At 62.2% G+C, this 13504-nt stretch overlaps 1 protein-coding gene across 6 annotated transcripts; it reads left to right on the top strand.

Annotated features, from left to right (window-relative positions):
* The first annotated feature begins 3544 nt into the window (after positions 1 to 3544).
* GCGR (glucagon receptor) lies at positions 3545 to 12660 on the top strand. Of its 6 annotated transcripts, none has more exons than XM_079134903.1 (15): positions 3545 to 4327; positions 8814 to 8951; positions 9067 to 9169; positions 9789 to 9896; positions 9974 to 10095; positions 10182 to 10288; positions 10362 to 10518; positions 10605 to 10764; positions 10836 to 10896; positions 11197 to 11266; positions 11374 to 11585; positions 11697 to 11835; positions 11907 to 11948; positions 12211 to 12349; positions 12454 to 12660. In XM_079134903.1, exons 1-15 carry the CDS (start codon positions 4313 to 4315, stop codon positions 12654 to 12656), a joined length of 1776 nt encoding a protein of 591 aa, XP_078991029.1. In that variant the 5' UTR covers positions 3545 to 4312; the 3' UTR covers positions 12657 to 12660. The 6 variants fall into 6 exon arrangements, with proteins under 6 accessions (XP_078991029.1, XP_078991032.1, XP_078991031.1 ...); XM_079134906.1 differs by having other exon boundaries at positions 3548 to 4278; XM_079134905.1 differs by lacking the exon at positions 3545 to 4327 and adding an exon at positions 4377 to 4705.
* Positions 12661 to 13504: the final 844 nt, after the last annotated feature.

Below are 13504 nucleotides of genomic sequence, written 5' to 3'. Positions count from 1 at the left end.
CAGTGGAGGTAAAAGAAAAGAAAACAATAGCCATTTATGATTGCACACAACATCACGAAACAGGAGAAAGATCCAAATGAATGAGAAGTATGCCCTATTCATGGATAAGAGGGGTCAACGCGCTGGGCTTGGTGGCTCACACCTGTAATCCCAGTGACTCAGGACGCTGAGGTGGGAGGATCAGGAGTTCGAGGCCAGCCTCGGCAGCTTAGTGAGACCCTCTGCCACTTAGTGAGACCCTGTCTCAAAAGAGGGGATATAGCTCAGGATAAAGCACCCCAGCCTCAACCTCCAACACCAAACCAAACAAACAAAAAAACCCCACATGAAACAGGGAGGTCTGGGTCATTTTGGGGTCATGTGCATAATCAGGGTGCAGAAACATTGGAAGAGAAGCAACAAATCCAGGGCAGTGGGAAGTCCAGAGGGGAGGGTGGGAGAGGAATCCAAACGCCCAGTAGCCCCGCACCCCCTCCCACGTCTCCGCCACACAGTAAACTGCAGACCCCCGTGACGTGCTGGCTGGATCCTCAGACAGGAACCAAGGGACAGAGGCGGGTGGACTGCGAGACTCACGGTGCTGCCGTCTGGGCTCTTACCAGGCTGCACACTTGCCTGCCGCAGGGTGGACAGTCCAGGCGGCGCTGTGCCTTCTCTCTCACTGTCTCCCACCCACCCTTGGACTTGTTTTCAGAACGCCATCTTTTGGGTGCTCAGTTTCCTACATTCTCTGATTTTTTTGTGGGGGTCGGGTGGGTACCCTGGATTGAACTCAGGGGCACTCGACCACTGAGCCACATCCCCAGCCATATTTTGTATTTTATTTAGAGACAGATCTCCCTGAGTTGCTTAGCACCCCGCTTTGGCTGAGGCTGGCTTTGAACTCGCCATCCTCCTGCCTCAGCCTCCCGAGCCACTGGGATCACAGGCGTGCACCACCTTGCCTGGCTCTTACCTTTTCTTTCTCTCTCTTTTTTCCCTGCCAGGTGCTGGGGATGGAACCTGGGGCCTTGCACGTGCTGGACAGCCACTTTACCATGGAGCCACGCCTCCGGCACTCCCCCCACCTTTTTCTTTTTCTGTTTTTGACATGGGGTCTCTCTCTGCTGCCCAGGTCAGCCTCAAGTGCCTGGACTCCAGGGTCCTCCTCCTCAGCCTCCTGGGAGGGTGGGCCACATTTGTGCCCCGTGTTGGCAGACGCTGTTTCTAGTTGGCAAGGGGTGCTGGGCCTGTCTTCCCCACTCTTCAAGGGTGAGCAGTGGTGGAAATGGCCACGCCCCCTCCTGTGCCCGCACCCGCTCGCTTCCGGCTGGTGCCTCTTCTCTGCTTGCCGCTCACGCACACTCTTCCCACTCGTGAGCGAGGGCAAGGCGCTGGGTGCGGCCTGGACGCCCAGGCCCTGGGCCTTGCGCTTTGCATCTCTTTTGATCCTGCAGCCTGAGAGTGGCTGAGCGAACCTGCTGCACCCCTAGAGCACAGTACCAGCCGCCTGGCCAGCACCACGGAGTCAAGTCCTCAAACATGTGAGGGACGCTCATAGGTTGCGGGGAGGAAAGCTGGCTGCAAAACCATAGCAAGAGATCTAGTGTGCAGGCATGGGGGCACAAGCCGTGACCCCAGAGACTCCGGGAGGCCAAGGTAGGAGGATCGCAAGTTCAAAGCCAGCCCCAGCGCCTCAGCCAGGCTCTGTCGCAAAGTAAAAATGACGGCTTGTGGCTCAGGGTTGGAGTGCTCCTGGGTTCAGCCCCAGCTCCTAAATACAGAAGTGCCGATGTGCTAATGCACTTCAGTCCAGGAAGAAAGAGCCCCCCAGGGACACCAGGTCCGGGGGCTGCTTCACTGCCCTCTTTCTGTCCCCTTCCCTAAATGTCCCCGTTTGCTGGGCCCTGAGAACATTTGCAGCTTGCCCCGAGTTCAGGAGCAGCTCACCTCCCTGGAGGGCCCCTTCAAGAAGGAGGAAGGGGACTTGTGGAGGGCAGGCACGGTCCCTGTCCCCAGGCCTCGGGCTACGTGGGAAGGCCCAGCCCCCCTCGTTCCCAGCTCTCCCTCTGTTTATGTCTTTCGAAAGTGGGAGAAACCCAGAGCAGGACAGTAGCCACTCTGGCAAAAACAGATTTTATTCGGGCTGTAGTGGTAGGGGCAAAGAAACCTCAGTGTGCATCTGGGCTCAGAGCACGGCTGACCAGTGGAGACTGACTGCCCAGGGCAGGTGGGGTCAGCGAATGGAAAATTCCGGCCAGGAACACAGAAGGTGAGGAGAATTCTGGCTAAAGCCACCTACTAGGATTCTTGCTAGAGGCAGGCCAGGGCAATGGGACATCAGCAGGGGTGGAGGACAGGGGGTGGGGTGGGGTGGAGGGCTTCCCCTGACTCAGCAGGGTTTTTTCCCCAGAAATATTCTTGCTAAATCTGGATTTTACAGGCTGGCATGGCCTAGGGGTGCTTGGAGACTGACAGTCTGGGTAAGCAGAGAATCCCGGACGTGAGGTCAGCTACGTCCACGGCATCCTGCTTCGAGTGTGCACTCTGCAGGCATGCCACATGGCCGCTCCTGCTGTGCCCCACCGCTGTGCTCAGAAAAATGAGGCCCAGCGGGAAGACCCTCTTGAGACCCCTCCTCCCCAACCTCCAGGAAGAACCTGCCCTGGGTAGAGGAGGGTGGGAGCACAGCCCAGAGCAGGAGACCCCACTCCCTCTACCCCAGCTGTGGGGTCACGGCACTGCCCCACCGAGCCTCAGCCAAGGGGTGGCTCCGTTACCCCACTTTCAGGGGCAGATCGGGCTACAGGACTCAGTCCCCCAAAAGCAAAGCTCGTGATCTGTGCCCCAAGAAGGGTGGGGTAAGGGGCACAGGCAGCCCCCCAGCAGGCAGAGACCTTTGCCTTCTGGCCATTGCCTGAGCCCAGCTGTGCTGGGACCGGGTTGCAGACCAACTGGCAAGAATGGGGTGCAAACTGCAAGAAGTGCCCCAGGAGCACCCTCTCCTGAGCCCCAAGCCTGGCTGCAGGGCAGGCCTGCGAAGGTCAGGGAGGTGTCTGAAGCCCATGACCTGCAGCACCTATGGGGCAGTGAGACCTCAAGGGTGGAGAAGCCCGTGGGGGATCAGGGGTTCCGATGCCCCTAAAACAGCACTAGAGTCCTGGAGAAGGGCCCCAGGACAAAGGACCGACTCGGGGGTTGACTTGTGAGCTAGGGAAGGTGTCCCAGGGGGTGGCGGCCAGGACAGGGGGTGATAGTGGAAAGAGCAGAGAGATTCCAGAGAAGCACGAGAGAAGCACGTGGAGATGGACTGGGCTGCCTGAGAGCAGGCCTTGGACCCAGTGCCAGTGTCTTGAAGGTGACGGTAGAGGAGAGGCCCTGGAAGGAGTGGTCAGGGGAGAGGGCTCTCAGTGGGTCCAACGAACATGTGTGTGTGTGTTGGGGTTCTCTGGGAATCATGGAGGCAAGACAGCTCCAGGGAGAGGGGAGAGGAGGCTGGAGAGTGCCTGTCCTGGAAACCCATCACACAGAGAACTTCCTAGAAGACATGACCATCAGTGTACCAGAACATGCAAAGCCAGGAGAGCTGAGGCCCAGAAACACCAATGGGTTTGGTGACCCCGAAGTCGCTGGGCAGGAGCAGGCCCTGGTGGTGTTGGGGCATGCCTGGGCGGAAGGGTGGTGAGTTAGTGCTGAGGGTTGACGTGGGTGCTGCAGAAGGGCCACAGCACCTTGGACGTTGGCTTTAGGGGTCAGTTGGTGGGGGTGACAATGTACTCCTCCCAGTGTCTGGCTCAGCTTCTGTCAGTCCTCAGGGAAGGAGGCACCTGGGGTAGCACAGTGGCAGGGTGCAGGCTGGGCAGCCAGCAGGGGCTACAGAATGGGTATGCTGGAGGAGGGTCTGAGACCTGGGTGTGGCACAGAAAGGGTTAAAGGGGCACCTAGGGGGTCACTTGGCTGGAGACCTCCTGAGCCCCACATTCTGGCCCCCAGGAATCCCCATCTGCAATGCAGGATTGGTGGCAGAAGGTGTCACCCAGGAGCTGGGTGGGAGTAAGTGTGTCACTCCTTCCCAGAATCAGGAAGGTGACCAGGAACACAGTGGCGAGACCCTGGGAACACAGATGAGGCAAGAGGACGGGGTCTCAGCTAAGGCCCGCACCCCAGCACGCCCGCGCACTGACACACGCGTCCCTGCGGGCAGCTTGGACCTGCCCGGCCGCCACCTGCCGGGCCAGGGTCAGCGGGCGGGGATCAGTGGGGAGAGCCCACACCACCCGCCCGTATCCACCAAACAGGGTCGGTCCGTGGGGTCGAGGGTCTACAGGACTCGATGCGCGGGATCAAGGTCTGCGGGGTTCGCGGGGTCGCAGTCCGGGTCAGGGCCTGTGCCCAGGGGTCCGCCATCAGGGTCGAGAGTCGCGGGTCTAAGGCGGAGGAGAGGCCCTCGGGGTAGCGCGGGCAGGGTCCGCGGAGCGCGCTGCGAGGGGCCGAGTCCGCGCTTGCCGCCGCCCGCCGCCGGTCAGCCGCGCTGGGCGCGGGCGGGGACCCTCGGCTGCCCCACCCGGCGGGCCGCTCCCGCCCGCCCCCTCCGCCGCCCAGCGTCGCCGCCGGAAAGTCCGAGCGCAGTAGGCGCGGGGCGCGGGCGCGGGGCTGGCGCGGACCCGCGCGGGGAGGAAAGCGGCTGCGGGCGCGGAGGACCCAGGGAGCCCGGCGGAGCCGCGCGGTGAGCACCTGGCCGGGTCCCCAGGGCGCGGGCGCGGGCGGGCGCGGCCGGGGCGCGCGGAGTAGGGCATCGGGAACCGGCGGTCCCCGGGCCCGGCTGTCGCCGTCCGTGCCCACGTCGGACACATCGTTTCCCAGCCCAGGGATGCGCCCTCAGCGCTTGGACCGTCACCTGGTCCAGCACCACCGTCGGCTCAGGGGTCTCAGTGTCTCCCCGCGCGCTCTTCTCCCCTGGACCGCGGCCTGGGGACCTGGGTGAGGAGGGCCGCAGGCGCTGGGACGCGCCCTCCCTCCAGCCCCTCGCCCTTCCGCCATGCAAGCCCACGCAGCACCGCGGCTGCACCCCAAGGCCCAGGGTCCCCGGCAGCTCCGGCTTCCCGCCCTGGCGCGTCCCTGCTCCCCAGGACTCCCCAGCAGTACCCGGGTTTCCCAGGGTGGGTGCGGGGAATCAGAATCTGCCGGACTGTCCTTCCACTTGTGACTTTGACCCCGGGGCGAGTGCAGGTCACTGCCCTACCCTGCCCTACTCCAGCCTCTCTGGCGGTTTTCCTCCCTCTTCTGGGTCAGGGGGATCTATGCCTCGTACCCCAACTCAGAACAGTCGGACCCCTCCCCTCTTGGCGGCTGCCATCCTCTGAGGACCAGCCAGGGCTGTTTTGCTGTCCTTCTGCGTTGGGGGTGGATCTCGGCACACTCTGGCCTGCATCCCAGGCTTGCCCAGCACTGTCAACAGCCTGTGGCCCCAATCCCACCCCCAGGCCATGACCTTCCAACTACTTGGGTTCCACAGAAACATCCCACCTCCCACCTCCCTCAGAGCCTGAGGCACCCTCTCTACCCCTTTGGGTCCTGGGGCATCAAGGGCAGTCTCCTGCCTTCCTTGGTTAGTGGGTCACCCACTGGGGTCCCTCAGCTACCCCCAGTGGAAATCGGTGTGACATTGGCCTTGCCAGAAACACCTGAGTCATGTGTCTTGCTGGAACTGGCATGGGGGTTGTGCCAGCCACAAGTAGTGGACCAGCCAGGTCAAACCCAGGTGGCCTGTGTGGCCAGATGAGTTTGCTGCGGAGGAGGTGAGGAGGGGAGGGGCCTGCTGGTGGCAGGGCTGGGGGAGACTGGGTTGCAGCTTGGGGGTGTCCCAGCCATCATATCTAATCCTCGGCTCACTTCCGCCCCTTGAAGTCTGGAGCCAGAGACGGGGTTCACTCACCTGGTCCAAGAAGAAGGGTAGGATGCTTATCTGATCTGCCATCCGGTGTCCCCCACCCCCACTTGCTTCTTGCCAGGGAGGCAATAAGGTGGAAAAGGGCCGGCCAGGGCTCCAATGGGAGCCCTGGAGTGCACATGGCCTGCACCCCAGGGTTCCCGCCCACTCACTCATTTGACAGCCATCTATCATGGCACTGGAGGGCTCTCTCTGGGGTCAGTGGTGCCCACAGTGGGGCCTGGACACCACTAGGGTCCATCAGTGCTTCGCTGTAGGTGACAACCTTCTGCCCCCTGGAGGCCGGTCGCCCTCAGGTATCCGGACTTGGGAAGTTAAATTACTTGCCTTGGCCTGGGCCGTGTGTCTGCCCTCTTCCCTGGGACCAGCCTCCTGCCTGGGAGCTCTCAGCAGGAGCTTGGAGAACCTTGGCCTCATGCAGCTGGAAGTTGGGCCACACACCCCTGCCACCCCTGTTCCCCAGAGCAGAAGAGTCTGGGGATCTGCCCACACCCCCTTGCCACCCCGCAGGTGGAGGGCTTGCTGACTTTTCCTTCCCCAGTTTCTATCAGAGATCCAGAGGTGGATTGCCCTTGTATTTTGAGGAGGGGTCGGAGGCTCTGACCCCCAGGGACCTGGAGCCCAGGAGTCCTTGAACCTGCCTAGCCTGTGGCCTGGGACGCCGAGCAGCCCTACCCTCCTGACCTGTGGGGTGGGACGGGGGTCATGCAGCGTGCTTCCCTTGGACAAGCGGCCACATAGAAAGCCCAGGGCCCCAGGGGCCCAGAGCGGCAGCCCCTCCACCCTGCCTCTGGACCCTGCTGTACTCTGGGTTCCCAGACCGATGGATCCCCCTCCTGGCGGCCAGCCCTGGCTTGAGCAGCCTCTGGAGTGGACCAGGCCCAGTCTTTCCCACAGTCAGCTTCAAAGGTCCTCATGGCCCTGGGAGGTCAGCAAGAAGGTGTCAAAATGCTCCCATTTTCCCAACAGGGATTGAATTTGGGTTCTGGGGGCCTCGGGGGTCTCCTCACTGGCCGTCCTCCTTCACTGGGGTGGGCCACCCTCCCACAGTGCCTGGGCCACATCCTTCTTCCTGTGCCCCCTGCCTGTGACTTCAGGGTCTCTCCACCCTGGCCATCCCTGTCACTCTCCCCCTGCCCCACAAATGTGCCCACCCACCCGCCCTTCTCCAGGGCCTCTGGGGAGCCCAGTAGCTCTCAGGTGGGGGCTAGACACAGTGGACAGGAGGCTTCAGATGGGAGGCCTGCTCCTGGCTGGGCTGCTCCCGACCCAGCCCGGCTCTGTAGACTGGGCGGCAACAGCAGATAGGGTTGTTTGATGAGAACCAGATCCAGGGACACCACACTCCCCCCACCTACCTGCCAGTGCCCTGCCCTCAGCAAGAGTCCTCCTTGTAGTGGGCGGAAGAGCGCACCTGTAATCCAAGCTGTTCAGGAGGCTGAGGCAGGAGGATCGCAAGTTCAAGGCCAGCCTCAGCAACTCAGTGAGGCCATAAGCAACTCAGCAAGACCCTGTGTCTAAATAAAATACAAAAACAGGCTAGGGATGTGGCTCAGTGGTTAAGCGCCCCTGGGTGCAATCCTGGTACCAAAAGTAAATAAATACATATTTTCAAAAAGAGTCCTTCACTCCGCGGGTCGCTCACTTGACCCTGAGCCTGAATGTCTCCCCAGCTGGGTCAGGGACTGGGGACCTGCCACTCCTGGGTCCTGCCTCCCACAGGCCCTGCATGACTGAAGGTTCCAGCTGGGGTCAGGAGTGCCCTAGCAGGCTGTGAGCCAGGGCTGTGCAGGAGCAGCAATGGCTGAGTGCCACCCAGTCACTGGGCTGACCCCACCAGGCTGGACTGCATTTACTGTGAAGGGTTAGAATTCAGGCTTCCCCTTCTCAACCAGGTGCCCAGGCCCACCTGGAAACGCCTCCCATAGCCACAGCCTCGCCCCTCTCCTTCCCTACTCCCGAGTCTTCCTGGCACTGTCTTCCAGCTAGCCATCTGTCTGTCCATCCAGCCGGACACTGCTCCTCCTTTCTGGAGTGTCACGGTCTTGGGCTTGCAGTAAGGCCCACTGAGCCCTGCAGGCCCCAGGGAGCGCCTCCGGACTCGCCCTCAGGACTCTGTTGGGGCGGAGAGAGCTCTGCCCATCTGCAGGGCTGCCTGAGCTCCCCGGGACAGGTGCTGGGCTCTCCAAGCCCTGCAGGCAGCAGGCGGGGGCGGCCCTTTGCCCCACCCCCCCCACCGGCTATGCTAACCTCAAAAAAATGTGCTGCCAGCCAGCCTGTGGCGCCCCAGGGGACCCAGAAGTCCAGCCTGAGTCTTGGGTGAGGGCCATGGGGTCACTTGGGCATGCTGGTGCTGGGAAAGGTGGCATGAGTGTGGCAGAGACCACCTGAACATGTGTCCCACACACCTGACCCCTGGCATGGTGGGGAGCTGGCCTGGCACTGGGGTGAAGTGATGGATGGGCCTGGGTACCCTACCCTCATGCTTGGCACCCCAAGCTGGTCAGGTTACCTCATCAGCCTGCTTTTCCGGGGCTAAGAATGCAGGGAGGACTGGGCCCAGCTGAGGCCACCAGGCTGAGGGAGGAAGTAGACGGCTGGGGCCTGGTCCCCCTCCATGAGCTTTGGGTGACCACATAGGAGGGTGGGGGGTGGCTGCCCCCAGGGGCTCTGGAATTGTCAGAGTCACTGGACAGACAGCCGCAAGTGGGGGGACAGTCCGCTGCATCTCCTCCCAGCCCCACACTGGCACAGACCACTTCTGCTTCCCCTGCTGCAGCTGCCACCTCATCAGTAGCCCTCAGAGGCAGAGGGCTGGTTTTAGGGGCACAGGATACCCCTGGCCAGGCCTCTCTCCAGACCCCACTGCTCTGACCCTCTGCAGTGCAAGGAGGCCCCTGAACACCCCCAAGGACCCACTTGTGTGGCCTCTGCCAGATGTAGGGGACAGCCACCCAGCAGCATGTCCCCCACCCGGCCCTGGCATCCCCACCTGCTGCTGCTGCTGCTGCTGGCCTGCCAGGTGAGGGCTGAACAGCCACCATCCCGTGCCCAGGGCCCCCAGCCTGCCTGTGCTAACTGCCACTGGTTCTCTGTCTCTGTCCTGTCTTTCTGGCTGCTGTCCACCCGTCCACCAGCCACAGGCCCTCTCCGCTCAGGTAATGGACTTCCTGTTCGAGAAATGGAAGCTCTACAGTGACCAATGCCACCGCAACATGAGCCTGCTGCCTCCCCCTACTGGTGAGCCCCCTGTAGGCCCCCAGCACCTGCCTGGCTGTGCAGCCTGGGGCTGTTCAGGTGGCCCCCACGGTTGGGAAAACAGAAAGGGCAGCACTGCCCCAGGACTGGTGTGCTTCGCTGCTCTGCCTGCTGCTCGGGTGCCCCGTGCTCAACAGAGATGGCTGGCAAAGCCCCCAGACAAAGCAAGTGGGAGGGAGAGGGGCCAGATGCAGACCCAGGCTGGTGGTCACTCGGGTCAGGGAGAAAGGGGGCCACACAGTGGACCCTGAGGCCTACCATTGTCAGATGAGGAAGAGCAGCCTATGGTAGCTGTAGGGTTGGCTCTGCACGGAATTGGGGCTCAGCCCCCAGGGGAAGATGCTGCAGGGAGGTGGGGGGTTGGGACACACTTGAGACGGAGATCTCTAAGGGAAAGTTCTCTGGCAAGGTCAGGACCAGGCTGGGCTGGAGACTGGGTGGGCATGGTAGGGCTGGGGGAGGCAGTCAGGTGGGGAGGTTGCTGCTCTGGGCTGCGGGTCTGGAGAGGAGATGGCAAAGCTCAGGAGCTTCCAGAAGGAGGTGAGAAGGGTCCTAGCCTTCCAGGCTCTGCTGAGGAGCCCCCCGCACCCCACCTCTGCAGACCTGGTCTGCAACAGAACCTTCGACAAGTACTCCTGCTGGCCAGACACCCCTCCCAATACCACGGCCAACATTTCCTGCCCCTGGTACCTGCCTTGGTATCACAAAGGTAACCCTGGAAGGTCTGGGTGGCTGAGGGGGCTAGACCTGGGGCTAGACTGACCAGAGCCTGTCCCCATGCCCTAGTGCAGCACCGCCTGGTTTTCAAGAGGTGTGGGCCGGACGGGCAGTGGGTGCGTGGGCCCCGGGGACAGCCATGGCGCAACGCCTCTCAATGCCAGATGGAGGACAAAGAGATCGAGGACCAGGTCAGCAGTGTTGGGGGGTGGGCACTGTGGGACCGGGTCGGGGCAGGGAAGTATCTCCCAGCCCTGACCTGCCACGTGGTTTGCAGAAGAAGGTAGCCAAGATGTACAGTAGCTTCCAGGTGATGTACACCGTGGGCTACACCCTGTCCCTGGGGGCCCTGCTGCTCGCCCTGGCCACCATGCTGGGCCTCAGGTACGCTGTGGCCCATCACCTGGACAGGGCAGCCCTGGGGCAGGCAGCAGGCACTGATTCACTGTCCCTGCAGCAAGCTGCACTGCACCCGCAACTACATCCACGTGAACCTGTTTGTGTCCTTTGTGCTGAAGGCCAGCTCCGTGCTGGTTATTGACTGGCTGCTGAAGACCCGCTACAGCCAGAAGATCGGGGATGACCTCAGTGTCAGCATCTGGCTCAGTGATGGGGTGAGTGCCCAAAGCAGACCACCTGGACCACTCCCGTGTCGGGCAGGCAGGGTGGCATGACAGCTGCCCGCACTGTGCCCGCCTAGGCGGTGGCCGGCTGCCGTGTGGCTGCAGTGATCATGCAGTACGGCGTGGTGGCCAACTACTGCTGGCTGCTGGTGGAGGGCGTGTACCTGCACGGGCTGCTGGGCCTGGCCTCCTTCCCAGAGCGGAGCTTCTTCACCCTCTACCTGGGCATTGGCTGGGGTGAGTGAGCTGTGCTGGGATAGGGTGGGCTGGTCAGCAGTGCAGGACCACAGCCTCTGCCCCCCCTACAGGTGCACCCTTGCTGTTCATCATCCCCTGGGCGGTCGTCAAGTGTCTGTTTGAGAACATCCAGTGAGTAGGGGCAGATGAAGAACGGGCTATGACAGCTGGCACGCTTGGTGTGGGCTCCTCGAGGGGCCTGGGGGAGGTGGGGCGGGGCTTCTGTGCAAACCTCGTGCCCGGGGTGCGGGTCACTGTGGCCTTTCCTTCCTTTTCCTGAGGTACACATCAGAGCCCAGCGCCACATATAAGTAACGAAAGATCCACTGACAACTAAAAAGAATATTTAAACATTAAAAAAAATTCAAGATGGGGGCAGAGAGACTTGCAGGGGCTGTGTGCACCCCAGGCCATGCGTGGGTGTGCCCACAGGTGCTGGACCAGCAATGACAACATGGGCGTCTGGTGGATCCTGCGTGTCCCAGTCTTCCTGGCCATACTGGTAAGGAAACTGGCTCTCCTTGGCCTTCTGGAGACTAGGGGGCATCCTGCCTGGGAGGAAGGGAGGGAGCTAGCACTCACCAGGACACTGCCCTGGGCTGCAGGCAGGCTGCCTTCTTTGGCTGGATGCCTGCCAGCCCAGGACCAGGTGGCTGTGGCCCACCCGCTGGGGCCCAGTGGGGTCCATCAGCGTGGCACCCTGGGCAGCCGGGACCTGTGCCCTCCTCCCAGATCAACTTCTTCATCTTTGTCCGCGTGGTTCACCTTCTCATTACCAAGCTCCAAGCCCGCCAGATGCAGTACACCGACTACAAGTTCCGGTGGGTATGGGCAGCGGCTGGGGTTCACAGACATGGAGAGGCCAGAGACGGGGACACCAGGCCACATGGGCGAAGCTGGGTCTGGTGGGTACTCAAGCGCCACCCCTGCAGGCTGGCCAGATCCACCCTGACCCTTATCCCCCTGCTGGGGGTCCACGAAGTGGTCTTCGCCTTTGTGACCGACGAGCAGGCCCAGGGCACCTTGCGCTCCGCCAAACTCTTCTTTGACCTCTTCCTCAGCTCCTTCCAGGTGAGCCCAAGGCCCTGCCCTCACCCTGCTCTGCCCCCAGGGCCAGGCTTCTGACCACCCTTCCCTTCCAGGGCTTGCTGGTGGCCGTTCTCTACTGCTTCCTCAGTAAAGAGGTAGGCAGGGGCCAGACCCGCAGGTGATGCAGATGCCCGCCCACCCTGTGTGCTCTCCCCTTCCTCCCACATTCACCGAGATGGTTGCCATGGCATTGGGTGTCAGGACACCAGGGTCCTCAGAGAACACAAGTGTAGGGGTCTCTGGGCTCTGCAGGCCCTAGCTTTCCCCTCAGTGAGGCTGGGGCAGAGGCTCATGGCTGAGGCTGTTCACTTTGGAGGCCCACCAGGTGGGCTGGGACTGTGTCTCCTCCCCCACCAGGTCCAGGCAGAGTTGCTGCAGCGCTGGCGGCGCTGGCATGAGGGCAGAGCACTGCAGGACCAGCGGCGCAGCAGCAGCCCCTCGGCCCCCGCTGGGCCTCGCCCTGGCCCCTCCTGTGAGGAACTCCGACTTGTGAGGGGTGGCAGCAGCAATGGGGCTGACCAGGACCCCTCTGTGGAGACCCCCTTGGCCTGTGGCCTCCCTAGGTTGGCTGAGAACCCCTTCTGAATCTCCTGGGCTCAGGCATCAGAGGGCATCACTGGACAACCCAGAACTGGACACCTGATGGAGTCGAGAGAGGCAGGACAGTTGGACAGCAGCTCCCACTGTCCATGTCACCCCTGGGGCAGGAGTTCATGTGGTGGGGAAGTCGGGCCATGAACTGCAGGCCCATGTCTGTCCTGTGCATGTGGAAATGTGTGTCCTCCAATAAAGAGCTGGAGTAGTGGCTGGGTGCATCCAAGGCCGGGTGGGTGTGGGCAGTGTGGGAGGGCGCAGGATGCACCCCCTCCAGGGGCCCCTTCGATTGCAGTTTCACAGAGAGTGGGAGGGGTCCCCAAGGTGGCTAGCAGTGCCTGGCCCGCCTCCCATCTTGGGTCAGGTCAATGACCCCTCTGGAGGCTTTGACCTCACTGCCCTGGCAGGTCTCCACTCATCAGCAGTGTGTGAAGGGGCAGTGGTGGCTGAGAGAGGCCACGTGGACAGAAGCCCCCACCTGGAGACAGCAGGACTGTGGACGCTCGGCTCAGGCCTGCTCTTCCATGGAGACCAACCTCTGCCCTCAGCTTCAGCCACCCAGCAAGTTCTGGGCCATGCAGTGTCCACAGCAGAGAGCAGTGGTTCCTAGAGTCGCCGTGGGTCCAGGTGCAGAGAGCAGAGGCCCTGCCCACAGCAGTCCACGCTCCATCCTGTGGTCGCGGGCACACTGCCTGTCAGGTGGGGATGGGGCTGACACCAGCCAGAAAAGCGCTCCCCCACCAGCACTGGGTGCAGGAACAGCCAGAAGGTCTTTGGGGCTGGAGGACCCGGTCAGTGGGGGTGCAACCCTGAGTCTAACTTGAGGCATGGTGTACAGCAGGAGGGTCTGTACCCCCAAGTTTAGATATGCCATCCAGGACCACACTGCTGGGCAGAGGCAAGTCCAGAGTGGTAGCCCATGAGGGGACTGGCCAGCCTCTGGGGTGGCCCATGCAGTGGGTACCATGACGTCTGGTGGGATGTGTGCATGGGGTGGAGAAGGGGCCAGGCTGGTGTCCCTGCTGTGAAGAACTGGTGAGGTGGCCCTGAGGCTCTG

The sequence above is a fragment of the Sciurus vulgaris genome (genome assembly GCF_902686455.1).
Source record: "Sciurus vulgaris genome assembly, chromosome: 3".
NCBI classification, from domain to species: domain Eukaryota; kingdom Metazoa; phylum Chordata; class Mammalia; order Rodentia; family Sciuridae; genus Sciurus; species Sciurus vulgaris.
The sequence above is the reverse complement of the archived record's forward strand: the minus strand, read 5'-3'. Positions and strand labels throughout refer to the sequence as shown.